Source organism: Panthera tigris, chromosome E1 (assembly GCF_018350195.1).
Source record: "Panthera tigris isolate Pti1 chromosome E1, P.tigris_Pti1_mat1.1, whole genome shotgun sequence".
Taxonomy (NCBI): domain Eukaryota; kingdom Metazoa; phylum Chordata; class Mammalia; order Carnivora; family Felidae; genus Panthera; species Panthera tigris.
The window spans coordinates 4,343,384-4,367,640 of NC_056673.1; the positions used below are offsets into that span (position 1 = coordinate 4,343,384).

At 53.1% G+C, this 24,257-nt stretch overlaps 1 protein-coding gene across 8 annotated transcripts in view; it reads right to left on the reverse strand.

The window, feature by feature from the left end:
• The window catches only part of GAS7 (growth arrest specific 7), a 214,286-nt gene that overhangs the window by 50,266 nt on the left and 139,763 nt on the right, over positions 1–24,257 (reverse strand). For all 8 annotated transcript variants that reach the window (XM_042966368.1, XM_042966365.1, XM_007085954.3 and 5 more), the window contains exon 3: positions 10,501–10,581. In XM_042966368.1, the coding sequence (XP_042822302.1) occupies positions 10,501–10,581 (81 nt within the window). The remainder of the gene's footprint in view (positions 1–10,500; positions 10,582–24,257) is intronic.

Consider the following 24,257-nt stretch of genomic DNA (forward strand, 5'->3'; position numbering starts at 1 on the left):
AGGCCAGGGGCCGCCCTTCTGACCCCCACTGACCCCCTCACAGCACCTAAACGTGCACCCTCAGTATACGCCTGTCTGCCTTCTGCTTCCAGCATCCCCCAGGCACCCCGTCTGCCACATTAACGCCAGCCAGGAACTGCCTAACGCAGGGGCATTCTGTCCCTAATCCACTCTCTTGTTCTCACTTCGGTTCTGAGCTGTCAGCTGCTGGCTAATTACTCCCCATGTCAAAACAATTACCGGGAAAGAAAAAATAATTTTGCATCCAACCATTTCTCTCCATCCGGCAGCTCTGCCCTGACCTGGTGTGGCTGTGTTTCAGGCCCCCAGTCCCAGGCACACTCAGAAAAAGTGCTTGGTGGAGATCTGAACGGTTACGGCTTACCCACGAGCATTCCTGATTATTCCCAGTCCTCTGGGCTCTCAGCTGACCAAGAGTTAGAGGCCAGAAGTGGGTGCTTTTGAGGCCTCCAGCCTCCGGGTAGCAGGGGGCGGGTGGGATAAAATACAATTGGTCAATGATCACTCACAACCATAAGGGACACAATTCGTTCTGGGGATACAAGAAAAAAGGAAAATGCCCATTTCAGCTGTTTTTAAGAGAAGAAAAAGGGAACAGAAGCTCTTATGTAGTAACTTTTCATAATTTCCAGCACAGATATAAACACACACACGTATATGTTTCATCCCTCGTTGTGGGCGGTTAAAAACAAAGAGAGGGGGGCTTGAGGGATGCATCAGAAGAGGGGACGGGTGTTTGGGTAGAAAGGGAAAGAAGGAGGCCTTCAGGGGTGTCGGAGAGGAAGTGGATAAAGACAGAACGGAGGAACACAACAAGAGTTCCCGAGAGACGCCAAGCAACAGAAAAGAGTCCGCAACGTCCGTCGCCCAGAATCCATGGGGTCAGTGGCCCTGCTTCCCTCCGGCTCCAACCCCCAGCAGAGAAAGTTCCCTCCTCCATGCCTCACTGTTCCCTTAGAGCACCCCAACGAGTAGACTTAACCCTTCCAAATGAGAAACTCAGCCCTGGACAGCCCCCCTTCTAATCTCCCTTCCTTTCTTTCTAACTCCCTTGAGTTCTTTCCTCAAGCTTAAGGAACCCAGGAGCCCCAGGGTCTTGTTCAGGACACCCGCACGCCCACCCCCCCTCACACAGTCAACATGGCGGAACGCAGGGTTTCCCCAGGCATGCAACTCCGCGGCATTTGTTCTAAATGTGAGGCGGTGAAGGGAAAGGGAAGTGTCTTATGGTCCAAAGAGTTTGGGACAAGTGGCCCCCATTATTCACTGCTTTATTACCCGAGGCCTGTTTAAAGACAGGCACACCTCAGAGATATTGCGGGTTGGGTTCCGGATCACCACGATAAGCAAACGTCACCATAAAGTGGGTCAAACGCATGCTTTGGTTTCTCAGATGTACGTGAAAGTTATGTTTACATCCTACTCTATTAAGAGTAGCGTAAGGGCAGTGTGTCAAAAAAAATGCACATACTTCATTTAAAAATACTTTATTGGGGCACCTGGGTGGCTCAGTCGGTTAAGTGTCAGACTTCGGCCCCAGGTTATGGTCTCGTGGTTTGTGAGTTCGAGCCCCACATCGGGCTTTGTGCTGACAGCTCAGAGCCTGGAGCCTGCTCTGGATTCTGTGTCTCTCCGTCTCTCGGCCCCTCCCATACTCATGCTCTGTCCCTCTTGCTCTCAATAATAAATGAAAAAAACGTTAAAAAATAAAAAAAAATAAAAATACTTTATTGCAGAGCACCTGGGTGGCTCAGTCAGTTAAGTGACTTCAGCTCAGGTCGTGATCTCACAGCTTGTGAGCTCGAGCCCCACGTCAGGCTCTATGCCGACAGCTCAGAGCCTGAAGCCTGCTTCGGATTCTGTGTCTCCCTCTCTCTCTGCCCCTCCCCCACTCACACTCTGTCTCTCTCTCAAAAATAAGTAACATTTAAAAAATTAAAAAATCACTTTATTGCCAAGAAACATCAGGCATCAATCTGAGCTTTCAGCGAACCCTCATCTCTGTGCTGGTCGAGGGTCAGCGTTGATGGCTGCGGACTCTGCAGGGTGGTGGCTGGAGGGACGGTGGCAATTTCTTGAAATAAGACAACAGTAAAGTTTCCTGCATCAGTGGACTCTTTTCACGAACAATCTCCCTATAACAGGTGATGCTGTTTGAGAGCATCTGACCCTCAGAAGAACTTCTTTCAGAATCAGAGTCTGTCCTCTCCAACCCTGCTGCTGCTTTATCAACTGAAGTTCATGGAATATTCTCAATCCTTTGTTGTCATGTCAACAATCTTCACAGCATCTTCGCCAGGACTGGATTCCATCTAAGAAATCACTTTCTTTGGGGTGCCTGGGTGGCGCAGTCGGTTAAGCGTCCGACTTCAGCCAGGTCACGGTCTCGCGGTCCGTGAGTTCGAGCCCCGCGTCAGGCTCTGGGCTGATGGCTCGGAGCCTGGAGCCTGTTTCCGATTCTGTGTCTCCCTCTCTCTCTGCCCCTCCCCCGTTCATGCTCTGTCTCTCTCTGTCCCAAAAATAAATAAAAAAACGTTGAAAAAAAAATTAAAAAAAAAAAAAAGAAATCACTTTCTTTGCTCATCCATAAGAACCAACTCCTTAGCCAATGAAGTTTTATCATGAGATTGTAGCCATTCGGTCACATCTTCGGGCTCCACTTCTGGTTCTAGCTCTCTTGCTGTTACTGCCACATCTGTAGTAACTTCCTCCACTCAAGTCTTGAACCCCTCAAAGTCCTCCATGAGGGTTGGAATCAACTTCCTCCAAACTCCTGTTCATGTTGGTATTTCGACCTCTTCCTGTGAATTGCGAATGTTCTTAACGGCACCTAGAATGGTGGACCCTTTCCAGAAGGTTTTCAGTTTACTTTGCCCAGATGCATCAGAGGAATCACTATCTATGGCAGCTAGAACCTTCCAAAATGTATCTCTTAAATAATAAGACTTGAAAGTCAAAATGGCTCACTGACCCAATGGCTGCAAAGTAGATGTTGCATTAGCGGGCCTGAAAACAACATGTATCTCACCGTCCATTTCCATCACAGCTCTTGGGTGAGCAGGTGTATCATCAACGAACAGTCATATTTTGAAAAGAATCCCTTCTTCTCAGCAGTGGGTCTCAACAGTGGGCTTAAAATATTCAGTAAACCAGGATGTAAACAGACGCGTAGTCAGGCAGTCTCTGTTGTTCCACTGATAGAGCCCGGACGGAGTAGAGGAGCACCATTCTGAAGGGCCCTGGGATTTCTGGAATGGCCAACGAGCACTGGCTTCACCTTGAAGTCACCAGCTGCATTAGCCCCTAAGGAGAGAGTCAGCCGGTCCTTTGAAGCTTTGAAGCCAGGCGTTGACTTCTCTTCACCAGCTCTGAAAGTTCTAGATGGCGTCTTCGTCGAACAGAACACTGTGTGGTCTACCTTGAAGTCTATTGCTTAGGGGAGCCACCTTCATGAACTCTCTTGGCTCGACCTTCTGGAGAACCTGCTGTAGCTTCTGCATCAGGACGTGTTGCCTGACCTTGCACTTTGACGTTGTGGAGACGGCTTCTTCCCTCAAACCTCCTGAACCAACCCCTGCTAGCTTCAGGCTTTTCTTCTGCAGCTTCCTCACCTCTCTCAGCCTTCATGGCATTGAAGAGAGTTAGAGCCTTGCTCTGGATTGGGCTTTGGCCTCAGGGAACGTTGGGGCTGGTGTGACCTTCCATCCGGACCACCCAAACTTTCTCCCCATCGGCAATAAGGCTGTTTCTCTCATCCTTCCTGTGTTCACTGGAGAAGCACTTTCCATTTCCTTCCAGAACCTCTCCTTGGCGTTCACAACTTTAGCCCAAGGGTTGGCCTATTTCAGCTTTCAACATGTTTTCCTTATAGAGTTCAATCATGTCTAGCTTTTGATTTACAACGAGAGACATTCCACTCTTCCTTCCCCTTGAACACGTAACAGGCCGTTGTAGGGTGTTCAACTGGCCTAATTTCAATATTGCTGTGTCTCGGGGAAGAGGGAGGCCTGAGGAGCAGGAGAGACAGGGGAATGGCCAGTTGGAACAGTCAGAACACACACAACATTTATCAGTGAAGTTCACTGTCCTATACGCACACGGCTTGTGATGCCCCAAACGCAATCACAGCAATAACATCAAAGATCGCCGATCACAAAGCAAATCACTGTAACATATATCATTGTAGTGAAAGAGTTGGAAATATTGAGAGAATTACCAAAACGTGACTCAGAGACACGAAGTGAGTAAACGCCGTTGGAACAAAATGGCGCTGACGGGCTTTCTCGACACAGGGCTTGTACAAACCTTCCATTTGGAGAAACCTCCCCCATCCGCGAAGCCGCGATGTGTGCTCCTGGACGCTGACATGTTCTGTGAACCTCACACAAGGCAACGGTGTGTGGTATTCCTACACTTACATGGCTGCTAAAGAACCCATTCTGGGCAAAAAGGCAAGAATACCATGGAACCCACTTTGGGAAGAGCTGTGGCTGTAGGAAGGCAGGTTTTGAGGGCAGGCCAACCCAGGCAGACATGGGGCCCAGTTTTGTGCTCAGCACCTCTGAAGGCACCACGGGCACACCCCTGCCTCCCACCCTCACCACACCCTGTAAGGTGGAGGGAGGCTGCGTCTACACGGCTCTGTCCAGGGGGAGCAGTTTCACATGACGGCCTTCTGGTCTGGAAACATCGGTCTGCCCACCTGGGCCTCACTGTCTTCACCGACTGTCTAGAATGAAAACTGTATTCCCCCAAAACAGAACTCACAACACATCCGTCCCCGGGGTTGTAAATGGCTGAAAGCCTGTGGCTATTCTCCAGGCCGCCAAAGGTTCAACTGGTTTGCCTGAGCTGACAAAATCACAGAGTTAGGAACCACACGCGAGCCCTCCTGCCAACCAGAAGTGTTAACCGTCTTCCTTGAAGTCGATGGTGAGGTCTAGCTGAGGGCCGCCACGGAGGCCTCTCTAGGCCTCATAACTTGCTAATTCTGCAGTGAATGGAGGGTCCTGCTTTGCAGCGACGCTGGGGAGGACAGCTGCTAGGGATTCCTGATCTGGAGAGGGGGTGGGTGAGGGGGAGCCCCCTTCCCAGGGGCCCCTGCTCAGGGGAAGCACGGCTGTCTGTGGGCACAGTGCTCCTGCCTGGCTCCACCAGCTCAAAGGCAGGCCCTCCCTGATCGGCAAGGGAACCAGCTCATTGCCCTTTGATCTGGCTCCCCCGGGGGCTGACGGAGGGAGGCTCTTCACCCAAGGATGATCCCTTAATGGGCGCAATCCCCCAGGCTGGACAGAGCCAGAATCTGAACCTGGGTTTCCCGACAACTCCCACCCCCTCACCGCCAGCGCAAGTCCGTAAAAGACCGATTACCTCCAACCTCAAGAAAAACCCAAACAAGGGGCGCCTGGGTGGCTCAGTCGGTCGTGCGTCCGACTTCAGCTCAGGTCATGATCTCACGGTTCGTGAGTTCGAGCCCCATGTGGGGCTCTGTGCTGACAGCTTGGAGTCCACTTCCTCTGTTCCCCCCCCGCCCCTTCCCTCCCCCCCCAAAATAAATAAAAACAATAATTTTTTTTACACTAAAACATAAATGCCACATGGTATCCGGGACTGGATCCCAGAACAGAAAAATGACATTGGTGGAAAAACTGGTGACAGCTGAATAAAATTTAGTTAATAGTAACGTATGACATTAATCTCTTACTTTTGACAAATGCACCCAGTTATGTGATGTTAACAGCAAGGGAAAGTCAGCACAGGGTTTGTAAGAACTCTCTGTACTGGTTTTGTAATATTTCTGTAAACCTAAAATTATTGCCAATTAGGGGCGCCTGGGGGGCTCAGTCAGTTAAGCATCTGACTGTGGCTCAGGTCATGATCTCACGGTTCGTGGGTTCGAGCCCCGCGTTGGGCTCTGTACTGATGGCTCAGAGCCTGGAGCCTGCTTTGGATTCTGTGTGTCCCTCTCTCTCTAACCCTCCCCTGCTCACGCTCTGTCTCTCTCTACCAAGATTAAACATTAAGAAATTTTTTTAATTATTCCAAAACAAAAAATACATATATTAAATAAAGTAAAAATACGTTAACCATTCAGTTCCTCAGCTACATTGGACACAGTGTATCCGTTAGCCACAGTGCCTAGTCCTACTACAGTGGACAATGTAGACACACACGTTTCTGTTATCACAGAAACTTCTCGTGGATGACACTGCTCTATGGCATCATTCATTCTGCCCAGGGACCCATCCGTGAAACTCCCAGAACCTCATTTTTCACCCGGTATTTTCCTTCCGTCTCACTGTGACAATCTCTCTCTCCATAAATCACTGCCTCCACACAGGGTATGAAACCAGCCCAAGGATCATTTTTAATATTTGCAGCAGTTACTGAATAGAGCCTTTGGTGTTTCTGTTTGGGTTTAAACTTTATTACCGACGCGGACCTCGCCCAGAAAGCCTGGCACGAAAGGTCTCCAGGAAACCTACGGAACGAACACACCTCCCAAGTCTGGTGGTCGTAAAGGAGGCGGTGTAGGAAAAGTCCCCAGCTCAGTGCCGACCCGACGTGACACCCCACATTCAAAGAGTGGAATCCCATTTTGGGGGGTGCACTGGGCCTTGCTCCCCCCCGGTGGGTAACCCGGCTGGCTGTGCTAACGGCATCTGACGAACCTGCCCGTCCCTGCCAACCAAGAGCAATTCTGATTAAGCCGAGTACTGCCTGGCTGCTTCAAGGAGGCGGTGTCTTGGGTAGTCAGTAGAGCGTCTGACTCTCGATTCCAGCTCGGGTCATGATTTCACGGTTCTGGAGTTTGAGCCCCGCGTGGGGCTCTGCGGTGACCATGCTTGGGGAATTCTCTCTCTCCCTTGCTCTCTGCCCCCTCCCCCACTTGTGCTCGCTCTCTCAAAAAATCAATCAACTTAAAGAAAAAGAGGCAATGTCTCATGAAGACAACTCTACCGCGTTTCACTGTCACCCTCACCTCCAACCACCGCACTCAGAATGAAGTTCTGACCCCTTCCTCTGGCTTGCTGGTTGGGGGAGGCAGGCTCCGCCCCTGCTGATTGCTCTTCCCCTCATCACCTACCACTCCCCACCCCCTTCATTGCCCACCCTCCAGCCATACTGGCCTGCTCTGTGTGCTCAAACACGCCAAGGTCACTCCTGCCTCAGGACCTTTGCACCTGCCGTTCCCGGACCCAGAACACATCACCGCGACCCCACACACATACCATCTTCTCCTCACTGGGGCCATCCCTGACTCTCCAGTCCCACACTGCCCCGCGGCCCTCACTTTAACCCCTTCCAAGAGAACATGCAAGAACAATCCGACACAACTCACATTTGGGCTTATTTGCCCAAATTCCCCACTGGAATGCGGGTCCTTGGGAGCAGGGACCACAGAGGTGTGGCTTATCTCTGGCGCAGTCCCCAGCACCGAGAACAGCATCCGGCATATTCTTCGAGGGAAAGGTTTGAAAGTCTATCACGGCTGCGTTCTCCAAAGCGCGAGCACAACAAGAGGACCCTGAGTGGTGGCCAGGAGAGGAGTCAACAACCCCAGGAGCGTGGGGGTGGGGACGGTTACGCTGTGAAGCAACCTCGTGTCCTCGCCGGGTCCGTTTCTCTCCCACAATGAAATTCAACCTCCTGAAAGCTGACTGTTCTAAAACCGAACGAGAGAATGCCTGGGGGAAAAAAAAACCCTAGTGCTCCCCATAGAAAGAAATGTCAATGTGGCTGCTCTTCTCTTCTTTTGATCAGAGGTTTCCTGCGAAAGCTAGAAAAAGCGCCAAAACCTCACAGATGCTCCTGGAGCCTCCCTGGTAGGATCCTTCCTGTCCCCCAGAGGGACGATGCAGACTTGACCGGCATTCACGCCCCGGGGCGGGGAGAGAATCAAGAGTCATAATCCACAGAGGGCTGGATGGGACCCGAGCTACAACCTTATTCCTCCAGGCCCTCGTGTATAAATGGGCAGAAGCAGGCCTGGCACGGAGACGCGACGTGCCCGAGGCCCCAGTCTGACAAGCTGTGATTTCTAAATCTAAAATGCCGTGACGACCAGGGAAGGAAACAAAGGGGCCTCTAACTGAACGAGCAGACGCCCCTTCTGGCTCCCACGGTATTTGCAAAAGGTGGGTCTCAGAGCCCGTGAGCCACGGTTCTGCAGATTTCGCCGCGGCTTCTCATGTCGACGGGCCACGGTATGTCGCGTGACCCTCGAACAGTGCACGACCCGTGTTCTGAGTCACCCCAGGACAGAGCCCCTCAACTCTGGTACTACTGACAGGTGGGGCCTTATAGCCCTTTGGGGGGTGGCTGTGCTGGGCAATGCAGAGGTCTAGCAGGATCCCTAGCCTCTGTGCACTGAATGGCCACCCCGAAAATTGTCTCCAGATGTTGCCAAATGCCCACCGGTAGGCAAAATCACCCCCAGAGTTCAGAACCACCCTGCTGGGGGCAGAGAAGCTTAAAAAGTCCGTGCAGGTGTTGTAGACAGACAAAAGAACAGAAGCACGGAATCAAACAGGGTCTTCACTCGAGACCCCGAGCCTTCAGAACGCCGATGCACCTGCTGAGTCGCCAAAGGGCAATAGGGTAGGCAGAATTTCCACCTGCATTCGCCCACAAATGCAGAGAAGTCGACAGACCTCGCATCCTGGGGCCTTGGGAACAAGTGTCTCTGGTCCCCAGTGGGTGGGGGCAGAGGAGGGCGAGTCGGTGTCCACGTGCTCGGGCTAAACGCTTTGGCAGTTCTCGTCATTGGGTCTGACCCTCTCCCTCCCGTCTCCCCCTCCCTTCTCAGCTCCAGAGTCCCAGCACCCAGCTCTGCGCTCGGGGTTGTGCCGATCAGGGGAAGGCAGGAACCTGTCACCTGAGCAGGGCCCTGAGCCAGCCCCTGCCACCCCCTCTCCTGGGAGATGGGCCCCGAACCGCACAGAGGGGACAGAAGGATACTAGGGACAGTGCAAGGGAGAACAGGCCCCGGTGAGGTGGGCCCACGGACTCAAAAGGCAAGTCCCCCAACCCGCCCCATCAGCATGCACTGCAGGCCGCAGATCAACTGCTCTGGCCAGAAAAGACAGCTGGGTTTCCTTTCTAGCGTCTTGGCTGGCCAGGATCAGGGGCCACACCTCACTTTCCGCACACTGGCATTTCTACTGTTATAAAGAACAAGAACAAAACCACGAGAACGACAATGGAGAAGGCAGCGTGCCCGAAAAGCCTGTCGTCTACAACAGGTCGCAAGGCTGAATGAGACCCCGGTTCTGGAGACAGGCTCTCATCAGGGAGCCCTCAGCCCAGCCCTAGAAAAGCAGGAATAAATGCCCCATCGCCTTCCTTCCCAAGTGGGTTCCTTTCCGGGGCTCCCTGGCGGCCCAGTCGGTCAAGTGTCCGACTCTCGAGTTTGGCTCAGGTCACGGTCTCACGGTTCGTGGGTTCGAGCCCCACATCGGGTTCTGTCCTGACAGTGCAGAGCCTGCTTGGGATTCTCTCTGCCCCTCCCCTCCTCCCACTGTCTCTGTGTCTCTCAAAATAAATACATAAACCTAAACAGAAAGGGTTCCTTTCTGTTTGAATCCTTTTTTTTTTTTTTTTAATGTAGGTAAAAGATGTACGGAAACACATTTCAAAAGCCCGGAACATCCCGCGCCTCGGCTGACTGTCCAGAGCTTCCTGTGTATAGTCCATCTTCATTTCCCTAAATAACATACTTTGATCGTGTTCTGACTTCTTAGTGCACCAGCGATCAAGTCCAAAGACTCTCCACTATGAAAGGCAGGCTGTGTTCAGCCCACTCTCTGCACCCAAGACCCTTCCTCTGTTCCAAGGTTTAAGGGTCTTCTTTCTACTTACTACGCCTGTCTGCACACACGCATTCATTCATTCACGCAGCCACTCATTCATTCATTATTTCAGCTCTTCCGTGGGTCACCTGTGATGCGTTAGGGAAGCTACTCAGACCTCTGATTTGGGGCCACCGTGAAGACAGTGCAGGCCCTCACTACCCTGCACATAAGCTGCTGTTCCTCCCCCAGCCCCCTCCCCACCCTTCCCCTCCGTCCAGCTACACCGTCTGCCATGTCTCTTCAAAGCCGCCAACTTGAAATTCCAGGCTGCCACCACAACCACACCTTCTGGACTTTGCCCTCCGGGTTGATGCTTAAGGTTGGAAAACCATCAAATGAGGTTCACACCCCCTGTGGCTGTGAAGACATTCGCTGCAGCCAGGCCGTGTCTGGGGACTGAGGATCCCACAGAAGAAAAGGAGAGACGAGGTCCCCACCCTCGGGGAGTGTCCTGCCGGGATCGCCAGGGAGAGCCCATCCTCCTAGCGCTCCGGACCGCTCCCTGGGATCGGCCAGTAAGATCCCCCGCCAGGCTCCAGACCCCAGAACCCACAGTCTTGGCCTTTCCGATGAAGGTGGGTGTGCGGCCCCTCCCGGCTGCCCCAAAGTAGTGGGTAGACTGTACCTGTCGGAGGCAGAGAGCTCCTGTGAGGGCCAGGGCTGGCTGGAATCCCAGAAGAACTGCTGGGGCGTTCCCAGGTGGTCTCTGGTCAAAGAAAGAAACACAGTCACTTTCAGATTGTCATAGGGCAGAACCCCAGAGGGTCGCAGAGCAGAGCTAGATGGGAGAGCTGGAAAAAATAGGGACCTGGCCGGGCCACCGTCCTGCCCAAGCCCGGGAGGCGGGAGCTGGCTTTCTGCTCCCACGTCATCCCCTCCCCACCTGCCACGACGACCGAGCCTCTCTGCTGGGGACCCTTCTCCACACGGCTGCGAACAGGAGGCAGCCTTCCGGCTGGGATCCTTGGAACCGTCCCCCGCTGGCCCCCTACCCAGCCCCCACGGATCCCCCAAGGCTGCCGACCCATGTACCTCCATTTCGGTCTTGTGCCCTGGAACCCAGACGCTAACTGGGTGTTTCTCCCAAGTGCCCACTATCACCTGAAACCCCAAAGCCAGAGGAAGGAGCCCTGGCCTGGGGTCTATACAGAGACACGGGTCCCCTGTCAAGTGAGGCTGATTTCCCAAGTCCTTCCCGGCTCTCCAGGCCTACGTCTTGTCTGAATTCCAGCCACTACCTCGGCCTGGCCCCTGCCCCCTGCCCCTTCTCCGGATGCCCAGCCAGGAACAGAGCTAACACCGCAGCCGTGTGATGGCCCCCTGAACTCGACATGAGCCACACTGCCACTGTAAGCAGAGACTTCTCCTAAAGTTACCTAGGGACAAAAAGAATACCTTCTCACTCTGTACAATATGATGACGTAGAAAAACACAAAGAAAAGAGTAGACACCCATAATCCCACAGCTCTAAGTCAACATTTTGGTATCTCTGGAGATTTATTTTCTTTCTTTCTTTTTTTTAAAGTTTATTTATTTTTCAGACAGAGAGAGACAGAGCATGAACGGGGGAGGGTCTGAGAGAGAGGGAGACACAGAATCAGAAGCAGGCTCCAGGCTCTGAGCCGTCAGCCCAGAGCCCGACACGGGGCTCGAACTCACGGGCCGCGAGATCGTGACCTGAGCTGAAGTCGGACGCTTAACCGACTGAGCCACCCAGGCACCTCTGGAGATTTATTTTCAAGGCATATACACATCTTTAAAAGGAAACAAGGGGCACCAGGGTGGCTCAGTTGGTTAAGTGTCCAACTTCAGCTCAGGTTATGACCTCATGGTTCGTGAGTTCGAGCCCCGCATCGGGCTCTGTGCTGACCGCTCGGAGCCTGGAGCCTGCCTCGGATTCTGTGTCCCCCTCCCTCTCTGCCCCTCCCCTGCAAGCGCTCTGTCTCTCTCTCAAAAATAAGTAAACATTAAAAAACTATTAAAGAATAAAAAATAAAAAATGAAACAAACATCATACTGTACTTTCTTGCCACGTATCGACTTTTGGATCTTTCCCAACGTATTAAAGCAGCTGGGAAGTACAGTGGTTAGCATCTATTAACAGTGGTGATTCTGGGGCCAGATGGCCCGGCTTTGAATCCCGGCTCTCCCTCTTCCCACCACCAGTGGAAGCTTGGCCAAGCTAACGGTCTTCCAAGAGTCTCCTCTGCAAAATGAGATCAAAATGGGATCCACCCGAGGCAATCATTGTATTCGTGCGAAATGCCCACGTAGAGTTATTTTTAGCCAGTGGAATATACGGACATGACATTATTTAATGAAAATTTCTATTACTAAGAACTCAATGGTCTCAAATGCCAAAAGCAAAATTAAGCACAGCTTTCCACTGGCTTCTCTCAATTAGGATTCGAGAGAACTGGGTTTCTGTCTGGGCTCTGCTGCTTATCTGCTGTCCAGCCCTGGCCAAGTCACTCTGCCTCTCTGGTCCTCGGCTTCTCCACCCAAAATGAAAGGGTTGAGCTAACTGGTCTTTCAGGCCCCCAAAGTCCCGCCCTCCAGCTCCATATCAAGGGTCTTAAAACTTTAAACCCATTGTTTGGGTTTAAGGAGTTTATGGCTCCAGGAGTCAGTCGGGAGGGAATATGGTCCCTTCATGTCTTAAGGGAGAGAATACAGAGGGGAGGTTGAGGGAGAGGAGGAGCAGGGAAACAGCCACCAGGAACAAGGAGGGACGGGCAGACCAGGCTCAGCGTTTTCCCGGTGGGAGGAGGGGTAGGCGGGCTCAGCCCAGAGCCCGTCTCTGGCTGCAGGTCTCGAACAGGGACAATCCTTTGCTGGCTCCTCTCCCACAGGGCACACAGAATAACGTCCAAACCCTGTAGCCCCCCGCAGAAGGGCGCCCCTGTCTGTCTGTCCAGATTGAATTCTCACTTCACCCCAGCCCATTTGCTGGTCTCGCAACATGCCTTTGCTATCACGGTTCCCTCCCCCCCGGATGCCAGAATCTCATGCACTAGTCAAGTCTCAACGAAAATGCCGCTTCCACCAGGCAGCCTTCCCAGACTGCGTTTCTGCCCTGGTGTCAAATGCCCAAACTCTCTAGAGCGAATGCTGCCCAGCTGCAGAGGCTCACGGTGGAGTCCCTCTTGGGGCACAAGGCTGTATCTGGGCTCGGGGGCAGGGAGTGTTGCCTACACAGTGGCTGGCCCATGTTGGGGGGTAAAAAGCCCACCAATTCCCTTGCCTGGAGGCAGACAATTCCACCCAGCTCAGAGCTCTCAGGGACTGGCAGGGGCCCTTCCTGTGACTTTACTACATTACTGCTTCCTTCCCTTCCCCGGGGGGTTCCTCCCAAGAGTATACCCCTGCCCCCGAGCCTCCTGCACTTAAGTCTGTCTCAGGTTCATCGGAGAACCAGGCCTGAGAATCCCCGACAGCAACACCCCCCCCCCACACACACACACCTTCCATCTAGCTCCTCTGAGGGAATCAGCACTCTGTCCCACCTCTCAGACAGCACAGACCTTGACCCCTGTCTTATCTCCCTGAGAGCCGGGTCTATGTGCGTGGACAGATGGGCAGACAGAAGGACAGACACCGTGACGGCACAACGCAGGTTCCCATGTGATGTGCCTTCCAGTCTCTAGGGATAGACAGCCCTGTTCTTCCTACATGTGGGAAAGGTCCCCAGGGAACTGTCCACTCTGCACCGTGGCCTTGACCCCTTTGGTGGCTGATGCCATGGACCTGATTTCAGAGAAGGCCCTGCAGCCACATCGGGGCTCGTGAAAGTCGGCTGGGAGCAGGGGGGCAAGGTCACTGGGCCGCCTCTATAAGATCACCAGGCCGCCTCCACGTGGGGCCTAAGACGGAGGGCCAGCTCCTCTTAAAGCTGAAGCTGGTCACGCCCAAGATGAAACTCGGATTCTAGCTGGACGAGAGCTGAGCGCACGTGCACGGAGAAAAGAACACAGTGGCAAATGACTCCTGGCGGCAAATGGAGGAACCCTGGAGGGCGGCAGGGGGAGGCGACTCGTGGCACGGGAATGGTGGCGGGGGGGTGTCGGGCCAGACTCGGAGCAACCTTCCCACTGAAACCACTGAATCTGCGGGATTCGGGACCCCTCAAGGATTGAAACTTACTGAAAAGTAAATACATGAAAATGTGACCTGGTGGCCTTGGGGGGAGGGAGGAAAGAGAGGGAAAGAGAGAGGACACGGCAACAGACACAAGGACTTGACTCGCCCCTCTGTCTTCTTACATTCATCCACCTGTGTGCTGGGACCTGAGAGACACCACCAAGCTCGGGGAGAACAAAGCAGCCTGACTTGAAGGCACTTTTAGCAGAGAAGCCTCTGTTTCTTGTCCCTCCTCCCCCCAGCCTGGGGCTCTCCAGGGAAGGGGGCGACAAGCGGCAGAGACCCTCGGGCAACAAGAGAAAATGCACCGAGAGCAAAGAGCAGGGTACAGCTGCCCCTGTGGGTCCCCTTCGCCTCCCCACTGGGAATCCTAAGGACGGAGCAGAGAAGCCAGCGTGGCATCATGTGCTTGGAGGGTCTGCAGGGGGCCCCGAGATCGCAGGCAGGTGCAGGCTTGCAGTCTGAGCCCCTCACCAGAAGACTCGTTGGCTGGGTCACATACAGGCCCCCCAGAGGCTGGAGTCCCTCGTTCCCATGTGAACCACATCTGTCCGGCCAAACGCCATCAGGGCACCATAACTTCTAGAGGATGCTTTCTAAAGGATGCTCGCCTTGGCTGGCTCTGACTTAGCCCAAAACCCAAAGCCACTGCAAGTCTGAGGCGGGTAGGTGGCCAGGCCGGGCCTAGCAGACGTCTGGAGAGAGCCACGGGGACTGTGGCTGAGTGACCTCACCAGCAGCAGGAAACATCACCCCAGATGACCATACCGCCCACAGGGAGGAAGCCATTTCTACACCGAGCTCGTCGACCAAGTCAAAGCAAAACTGAAGCGGGAGTTGGGGGCCCGAGTCACCCTGGATTAAGGCTCTTCTACATTCTCTGGGGACCTATCCCTGGGGCTTTAGGTGGTTCCAGGAACAGCCAGACTCCTTCTGATACCAGAATCGTCACCACGCAGCCCCCAGAGGCTCTAGGGAACATGGGGAGGTCAGCCTGGAGAAGTGAGACGTGTTCTTGGAGAGACTGTCCATCCAACGCAATTCACGAGAAACACGCTTTTCCTAAAGGCAGCCCTCACTCAATTCGGACCTCCTCCACGAAAGCCAGGAAAAGCCACACACACAGATCGACTGACTGTGGATCAAACCGGCCCAGGGAAGTCGCTCTCTAAGCCATCAATGCTACGAGCTAGAAGTTTTAATTTCCCCGTCAGTGGATGACAGTTGCTGCCGTGTAGAATAAAACTTTCAGAGAAAAATCTAGTTCAAAGGAGGACAGAGACGTAAATCTGGGTTTCAAAGCACAGATGGCCCCTCCTTACAAGAATAACCCTAATGCTAATAATAAAACAGGAAGCGAGGCACAACTTATTGACTTTAAACAGTCACTTCTGGACTTCATTGCCCTTGTTAAGACTGCATCCTGCTTGCATTAGAGATACCGGCTTCCGGTGGGAAAGCCACAAGGATCCCCTGGATCGAGGCCACTGGTCCTGGTGATTTGCCCTTTGGGGAAGGTGTGAACCCTACCCTCCCTGTCCCGCTTGGTCCCACCCTTACACCCCAACCCCTACTCCCTGTCCAGCCCCAGTGGACACCTGTTCCCCATCGGTCCACTTGCTTGGCTATGGTGGTGGCTCTCTGCTGCCCCCAGTGGCTACCAGGTGAAATAACCACAGGTACCAGCTCAGAGGGAATTGGGTCCTTTGGGGTCCTGGCTGGCCTCTGCCATCAGGCCACCCCCACAAAGGCAAGTTGCAGCAAGTCACAGAACCCAGGTCAGCGTCCAGAGGGTCCCGCTCACCTCTCCCCCCATCGGGGACTCAGCAGCACACGCTCTGGTTCCCTCCCACGCACCAATGTTTCCGTGGTCCTTGGCTTTGTAATCACCCCAGTGACGGGCCTCTGGCCTACAAGGGCATTCCCAACCCCTTCTTAAAATTAAATAAAATCTGACTTCCAACCACACACTCTCTGCAGGAAATGAACTACCAACTCTCTGCGCATCCACTCGTGCGTTTCCCTCCATGGTCCCCAAATACCTACGAAATGGGTGCAACCGTTTCCACTTTCTAAGAAACTAAATCCTTCTTTCTAAAGAAACTGAGGCCTCGGTTGAGAACCAGCAGAGCTAGGACTCGGTCTGCCAGCAGGGACCACCAAGTGCCCGCTATGCCAACCTCCCTGAGCTCTGTGCAGGGAGCTGCACAAAACAGTCCTGTTTTAGTCTATGTACCACTCTGTTTGAGAATCATTTTTTTTTAACGTTTATTCATTTTTGAGAGACGAGAGAGGCAGAGTGGGAGCGGGGGGGGGGGGGGGCAGAGAGAGAGGGAGACACAGAATCCGCAGCAGGCTCCAGGCTCCGCGCTGTCAGCACAGAGCCTGATGTGAGGCTCTCAGGTTAGATGGTGGGACATGCTAAAGACAATAAAGCAGGGAAGGGGGATAAAAAAAATTGTATTAGAAAGGGATTTGATTTTAGAAGAATATCCAAGGGGCCCCCGGGTGGCTCAGTCGGTTAAACGTCGGACTTCGGCTCAGGTCATGATCTCATGGTTCGTGGGTGCGAGCCCCGCGTTGGGCTCTGGGCTGACAGCTCGGAGCCTGGAGCCTGCTTCCGATGCTGTCTCATTCTCTCTCTCTCTCTCAAAAATAAATAAATAAAGATTTATAAGAATAGCCAAGGAAGTTCTCCCCGAGAAAGGCACATTTGAGTCAAGTTTGGAAAGTAGTTTAGCAAGTTTCCATTTTGCTGCATCAGAAACCACCCCGAACTCAGCAGCAGCTGCAATCAATGAGCATTTATGACACCACACTGTTCTGGAGGGTCAGGAATCCAGAAGGGGCTTAGTGGGGCGGTTCCGGCTCAGGCTCTCCCATGAGGTTACAGTGTGATCTTAGCTGGGGCTGCATCATCCGAAGGCTTGAGCGGGGCTGGAACCACTCACATGGATGGGCCAAAGTTCCTTGCCCCCAAAGCGTGAGATCTGAGAGAGCAGGGAGAAATCATGATGTCTTTTACCACCTAGCCGTAGAAGTGACTCTCCGTCACAACGACCAGATTCTACTGCTTGCAACGCTGACAGAATGTGGGAGGGACACAGAGCAGCATGAGTGACGGGCACTGGGTATGTTGGGGGCCCTTTTGCAAGCCGGCTAGTGCCAAAGAAAAGTAACAAGCCATGCACGTAGTATGTGAGGGAACAGAACTGTGGGTGGAGGGAACCGAAAGGGAAAAGGTTGAGAGGCAAGCACACATCTGTCACCTTCAAAGAGCTGCAAGGAAGATTATATGGCTGAAAAGTGGGGGTGGAGGTGGAGGGCCAGAGTCAGAGGTCACAGGGCCAGACTCGATCACCCAGGGCACTGGCTCTCAGAGTCGGGTCCTGGACCAGCAGCATGAGTATCTCCTGGGAACCGGCTAGAAATGCAAACCCTCGGGCCCCATCACAGACCTGCGGAATCAGCAATGCCAGACGTGTGGGGGCAGCCACCGCGGGGCTTGAGGCAGAGAAGTGACATGATCCAATGGTGGCCACTCTGCCAGGCCCTGCCTCCGAGCAGGCTTCCTGGGCTCACGCCCCTCAGCACGTCTGGTGCCCTGGATGTGTCATCTGTGAGTTCTGCCTCTCTGTGTCCACCCTATCAGTCCTCCAGAGACTGAGACAAGCTTGGGCTCTTCCAGAACTCCCTCCAGAAGGAGCAGTGGCAGCTGGGGAGTGTGGCGTGAGTGGGGCAGGGTCCATCCAGGTGAGGACGGCACGGCCAGCACCACCGCCATCAGCTAGGATGCCGGAGGGATCCGGGGATGTCCCACTCGGGAAGGGTCAAGAAGGGGTGCCCAGGTAACGACCCCTACTCGCAGCTCTAGAACCAGACCCTTCCGTGCTGGTTTCAGACCCTGTGGGTGAAAAGGCAGTTCCTGGACGATCTAACGACACCCAGGAAGGGCCGCTTGACGGAGGACATTCTGGCATGGGAAGCTTTATCTCGATCCGCCTCCTACGGGGGCTTCCCCAACTACCCTCAACTCCGCTCACACAGCACGGATTCCCAGCGGCAGGGACAGATCAGGCGGCCTCTCAGCAAATGGAAACATGCAAAGTCTTTTTGCAAACTGCCATCAGCGGGCGCGTCAGCAGAACTGTGTTCTGTGGGATCGATCGCCTACGTCTGATCGCCAGAGGGAGGGCTCCTGAGCCTGGGCCAGACCCTTACTTTCGGGCAGTGTGGACCACTGGGGCCCCAGAGTCCGCATCTTGAGTTCCAGCCAGAAATGCGTGGCAGGAGTCGAGCCTGAGGAGACCGGAAGCAGACGTGGGGATGTGCTAGCTAACGGCCCCCAATTTGCAGTGTCTACGAGCCACAGGCAGTGCACGTGTGACCACGATGGCCCCCGGGGCGGCTCCCCTGAGCTCTGAGAGCCCCCGTGCTCTGAGGAGAGGGTGATACCAAGACTCTGCTGTTCAGGAGAAGAAAGGAATGGACGGTCCACCTGCCCTGGTGCTTCAAACGCCGTCCTCAACCCAGAGTTGCTGTTATGCACCTCGGAGGTCAGGCATCGGTGTCCTCCAGGCAGATGTTCAAATCCCAAGTCAACCCCTTGGCAATGAATGGCGTGGCACCCGGCCTGCTTCCTCATTGCAAAGCAGGGATAACATTGCAGGAGTTTGGGGGTGCTGGATGAGCAGTCAGTGGGCCACACACAGCCTGACACAGAGGAAACCCTCAAAGCCCCGTAACGACAACGACAGTATTAATAAAACAAAACCCTCTCCATTCCTTCCTTCTCTCTGCTTCCCAGCCTCCCACCCCAAAAGCCTCCTCCCTGCTTTCAACCCTGTTCATCCCCTCCCAGAGCACATCTCCCAAAGGGAGAGGGAGGGTAGGGCTCCCTCTCTGATGCTAGGGAGAAGAAGGTTCTAGAATGCCTTCCTTATCACGTCTGAGCTGTAGAGGGTGTCCCTCAGCCAAAGAAACATCACTATCAGTGGTCTACCACTTTCCAGCAGCTCAAAGGATCCTTTCAGCAAAGCCTGTGATCCGGGCAGGACAGGGACCCTCACGCCTGGTTCACAGACCGTACAGAAGCTGGCGATGTTGTCGTGCAATAAAGCAGCAGTCCCTTTAGCACCCTGGCCCTTTGACATTAGCCTGAACCAGAGGCTGGCTCCAGCCTATGTAGAGGCCCTAGAAAAGTAGGACCAGCCATGGCCAGAGAAATTCTAGTGGAGACCTGGGGCACCGGTGGGGCGCCTGGAACTCTCTGAGCCTGTCCTTTAAACCCTTTAGGGTCCCTAGTGTATGTCAGCCCCCTTAAAGAGTGCACACCCGGGCAAACACACCAGGAATCCCTGACCTTGAATCGAGGGATAACAAGGGTTGACTGCAATGCAGGAAAAAAACAGGTGGTTGCAGCTCAGAGATATTATGACCCACAACTTAATGGTTGAGAAAACAGGAGGTAGGTCCTGAGAAAGAAACCTTATCAAAACCGAAGCCTGGACCCTCGGAATCCGGGACTTACGCACAGGTACCTGCCAGAGCTCCAATCCTGTCTCCCCAAAACCTGGTGACTCATCAGGGTCATTGGGACCACTTGGTAAAAACATAGATTCCCAGACCTGGGACCTGAAAATTCTCCAGTCTCCGTGATTAACCAGATTGGGGGGGGGGGCAAGTGGTACAGTCCATAGTAATCCATCCCAGGAACCAGCCACAGACCAGAAGACACGTAAATGAGACAAAACTTGAGGGTTAGGATCAGGCAAGGTTTGAAGCAAGACGCATGGCGGGAATGTAGGGTAATTTAAGGAACTCCCTAAACACCCATCATCATTACCCAACCTTCTAAAACTATCAGGCTCACGACACCTGTCTCCAGAGAGCCACGGCTTTGATGTGAGGTTTTGTCATCTATCCTAGTTCCGGGGCAGACTCACGAATTAGAGTAGGACTGTCACAAACCCTTTCGCGCGGCTCAGTCTTCAGACTCTTCCTAGAATAGGGGACCATGAAATGGAGAGGAGAAAGTGTGCAGTGAAGGAAGCCGAGAGGGAAAAGGCACCAAGAGAAGGTGCCAGTGGCTGCTTGATGGGGACAGAGCTGGCAGAGGGCGGAAGGCAGATCAGGGCCACCTGGTTCAGACACGGGGAGAGCCCAGGCGACCTCACGGTCCTGCGTGCTCCTCGTCCACACCATTCAGACTTTCTGGGTACTAGCTATGAACAGGTGCCAAGCCTGGGGAGGGGATCCAGGAGCCCACAATTTTGTCCTGCTCTCAGGCAGCTGACGGCCTGGATGGGGAGCACGGATGACCTCCTCGTCCCTCAGCTACAGCACCTGCCCTGAAGTCCAGCCCTCCCAATGGATGTATCCTGAGGGCAGGGACTGTATCCAGAGACAGGGCAGGGACCCTGTCTCCCAGGCAAGGTAGAGTGGGCATTCGGTGTTGGAGGAATGAACACAGACTCAGCTCAGAGCAAACACGAGAACTCAGTTTGGCTACGTGGCCAAAGGCTGCTTTTCACAAAATGTGTGTGTGTGTGTGTGTGTGTGTGTGTGTGTGTGTGTGTGTCTAGATGAAAAGACAGACAAATGGATGGAAAGACAAAGAAGGACCAGGCAGAACGGACAGACTTCCCATTCCCTTCACACAGCATGAATTACAAATCCTACAAGCAGTCCAATCTAAAACGAGCAAAGAATACATGGCAGCAGGGGGGGGGGGGGGGGGGGGAGGTGGTGTTAAAGAAACATAATGGCAGATTACCAAGCGGAAGAGACGTCGGTCTCACTCAAAACTGGAGAAACCCAAACAGAGGTGACAACAAGACACTGTTTTCTTACCCACCGGACACGTAATGCCTTTCAAGACTGACAACCCCTCATTACCAAGGATCTGGAAAAACAGGCTGGGAGTGTCTTGGAAAGGCAGTATGGCAATAGCGATCAAAATCCCAAACGCACACGCCCTTTGACCTAACAACAGTTTCGGGGGTGCAGTGATGGCATCAGGACGAAGATATGTTTGGGGGCATGTTTTGTTAGAGGAGGAAAACTCCAGGGACACGCTGGGGATGCCCAGGGGACATGATGCCGTTGTTCCAGGGTATGAAGCGGATGAGGGTGTGTTAGTGCGTGGGGCGTGTCCAAAACACATGGCGAAGTGTACAAAAATGCACAGAAGTGTACAAAAGGTTCTCAGATGCATTTCCGAAAGGGGCCTACGTGGGGGCGCCTGGGTGGCTCAGTCAGTTGAGCGTCCGACTTCGGCTCAGGTCATGATCTCGCGGTTCGTGGGTTCGAGCCCTGCATCAGGCTCTGTGCTGATGGCTCGGAGCCTGGAGCCTGCTTCCCATTCTGTGTCTCCCTCTCTCTCTGCCCCTCCTCTGCTTGCATGCACGCTCTCTCTCTCGCTTTCCCAAAAATAATGACATGACATGACATGACATGACATGACATGACATGACATGACATAACATAACATAAAATAAAATAAAATAAAATTTTTAAGGGAGGAAAAAAACAATCCATGAGAGTGTACTAGAATATATTCGCCTCTTTTGCTGGCAAAGCCCTTTTCAAGTGTGACCTCAAAAGAAGGAATCGAAAAAGCTAGAAATTGTCCCTACTCTCCATAAAAATCATAATCAGAACCTTGAAACATCATTTTACAAAATGGAACTGTTTGTTACACATCATCAAGGCCCTTCTCTAAGAAGGGTGCAAACACCAGAGCTCGCTCTTTGTAGACCCACCTGCCTGCTTGGCCACCACTCCCTGGACCAGTGGACACAGCACAGAACGGCTTGGGTGGGTATCTTCGACCGTCAGCGGCCAGTTTCTGCTAAAAGGCTGCTAAGGAGAAGAAGCAAGTCTGCAGAGAGAAATACGTAGAAATACGTAGGAAGAGAAGCCCAGAGAAGCAAGTAGGCGTAACACCGCGAGGTCCCAGAGACAGGCCAAACAGCTCAGCACCTGATTCCTTCAGCTGGAGCTTCTACGAGACAGCATATATCCTTCTCATCAATGCTCCCTTCTTTCCCCACAAGCTAGTTTGAACGGGCTTCTATTCTCCTGCCCACAGAAACTGCCCGGTAAACAGCCAAGGCCAGCCCTGAGGCCATCAGATCCACATCTGGAATATTCTTCTGTGGTCATGCTGCACTGGGGCCTCATAACACGGCCCCAGGAGGACCTCCCCAGCCTGTCCGTGGAGAAATCACACCGCTCAACCGTTCAGAAGCTTCTCTTCCCACCAAGTGGGATTTTCCACTCATACATCACCTTTCTGATTTGCTTTCTGAGAAAGTCGGCCTTTATGAACCTCAGTCGCTCGGCACCGCTGATCCTCATTTAGAAGACTTTCCAGTAAAAGGTGTGACTTTATGTTTATAAATAATGCTCGAAATCACGGAGTGCTGCTTTTCACAAAGACACAGGAAACTGTCAGAGAGAGCTATGGCTATTTTGGGAACAGGAATAAGCCATCCTCCCTCCTGAGAGGCGACCGCCAAGGCACTTTCCGAGCCCTGCTGGAAGACCATCCGGCCCCCGAATCACAAAGGACCCCGGCCGCTCCTTCGGGCACACCGAGGTCCTTATCAGGAGCCAACGGTGCAAAACATGTACAGTCCGCAATTCTGGACATCACCACCTCTCTCCAACATCAAGAAAGGCTGTGCACGATAGACAGGGCCACACAAGCTGGGGAAGAAACAGACAGCACTTGGGTGTTGAGGAAATAAGATTTCCTTGGGAAACAGCACAAGCAGGTTGGAAAGAAACCTCTCTGCCAAGAGGCCCGCCAGCCTCACCCACTAAGGGAAATTCTAGAATGCTGCAAACAGGGGCAGCCTGCAGGGTGGGCTTAAAGTGCGGTAATGATTCTCCATCACCTGGAGGGCTGGTAAAGGCACCGAGTTTCTGAGTCAGGAGGTCTGGGCTGAGAGACTGCATTTCTGACAAGCCCCCCCGCCCACCTCCAGGTAATGCTGCTGGCCCAGGAACCCGACTTTGAGAACCACAGGCCTAGAGGGGGCCAAGGAAGGCAGAGTTCTCTCCGCAGAAGTGCTTCCTCCTGGTAAAGGAGATATGGTACGTCTATATAGTGGAATATTCCTCGGCGATCAAAAAGAAGGAAATCTTGCCATTTGCAACAACGAGGATGGAGTATATTCTGCTAGGCAAAATTAGTGACAGAAACACAAATATCATATGATTTCTCTCATATGTGGAACTTAAGAAACAAAAGAACACAGGGGAAGGGAAGGAAAATTAAGATAAAAACAGGGAGGGGGGCAAACCAGGAGAGACTCTCAAATACAGAGAATAAACAGGGTTGTTAGAGGGGAGGTGGGTGGGGGGCTGGGCTAAGTGGGGGATGGGCGTTAAGGAGGGCATTTGTTGGGATGAGCACTGAGTGTCATATTAAGTGATGAATCACTAAATTCTTTTCCTGAAATCATTACTACGCTATATGTTAACTAACTTGGATTGAATTTTTAAAAATACAAAAAAAAACAAATTAAAAAAAAAAAACTGCTTCCTCCTGTCTCCAGGTGTTAGGGGAAAGTTTTGGGTTTTTTAAAAAAATATTTATTTACTTTGAGAGAGAAAGGGAGAGAGAGAGAGAGCACAAGCAGGGGAGGGGCAGAGAGAGAGGGAGACACAGAATCCGAAGCAGGCTCCAGGCTCTGAGCTGTCAGCACAGAGCCCGACGCAGGGCTCAAACTCACGGACCGTGAGATCGTGACCTGAGCCGAAGTCAGACGCTTCACCGACTGAGCCCCCCAGGCGCCCCAACAGATGTCATTTTTATATACCGGTGGCAGAAAGCAAGTGAGGTCTTTATCTGGGGCCAGGGAAGAAGAGGGGTGAAGAAAAGGAGGCAGGAGTCCCTCTTGACTCTCAGCCTGACATTCTCCTCCCTTGGCGGGAGACAGCACATGGCCCGGCCCCCTTGGATGCTCCTCACCCCCAGATAAATGAGACCAGGCTCCCAACTGTGCACCCTGGCCCCAGAAGAAACCCCAAAGCTTAGCAGTGCCCAAGATATGATGAGACACTCCAACGGGAAAATGGCATCTGAGAGAGCAATGTGGAGTCCAGGAGGGTGGGCTGGGATCTGAAGATTGGGAACTAAGAGAGAGCGTTGGGGCTCTCAGCTCCTGTCCTCTCCTGCACCTCAGAGGCATAACTTTTATCCTACTTATAAAATTAATACAGGTCCCCGGA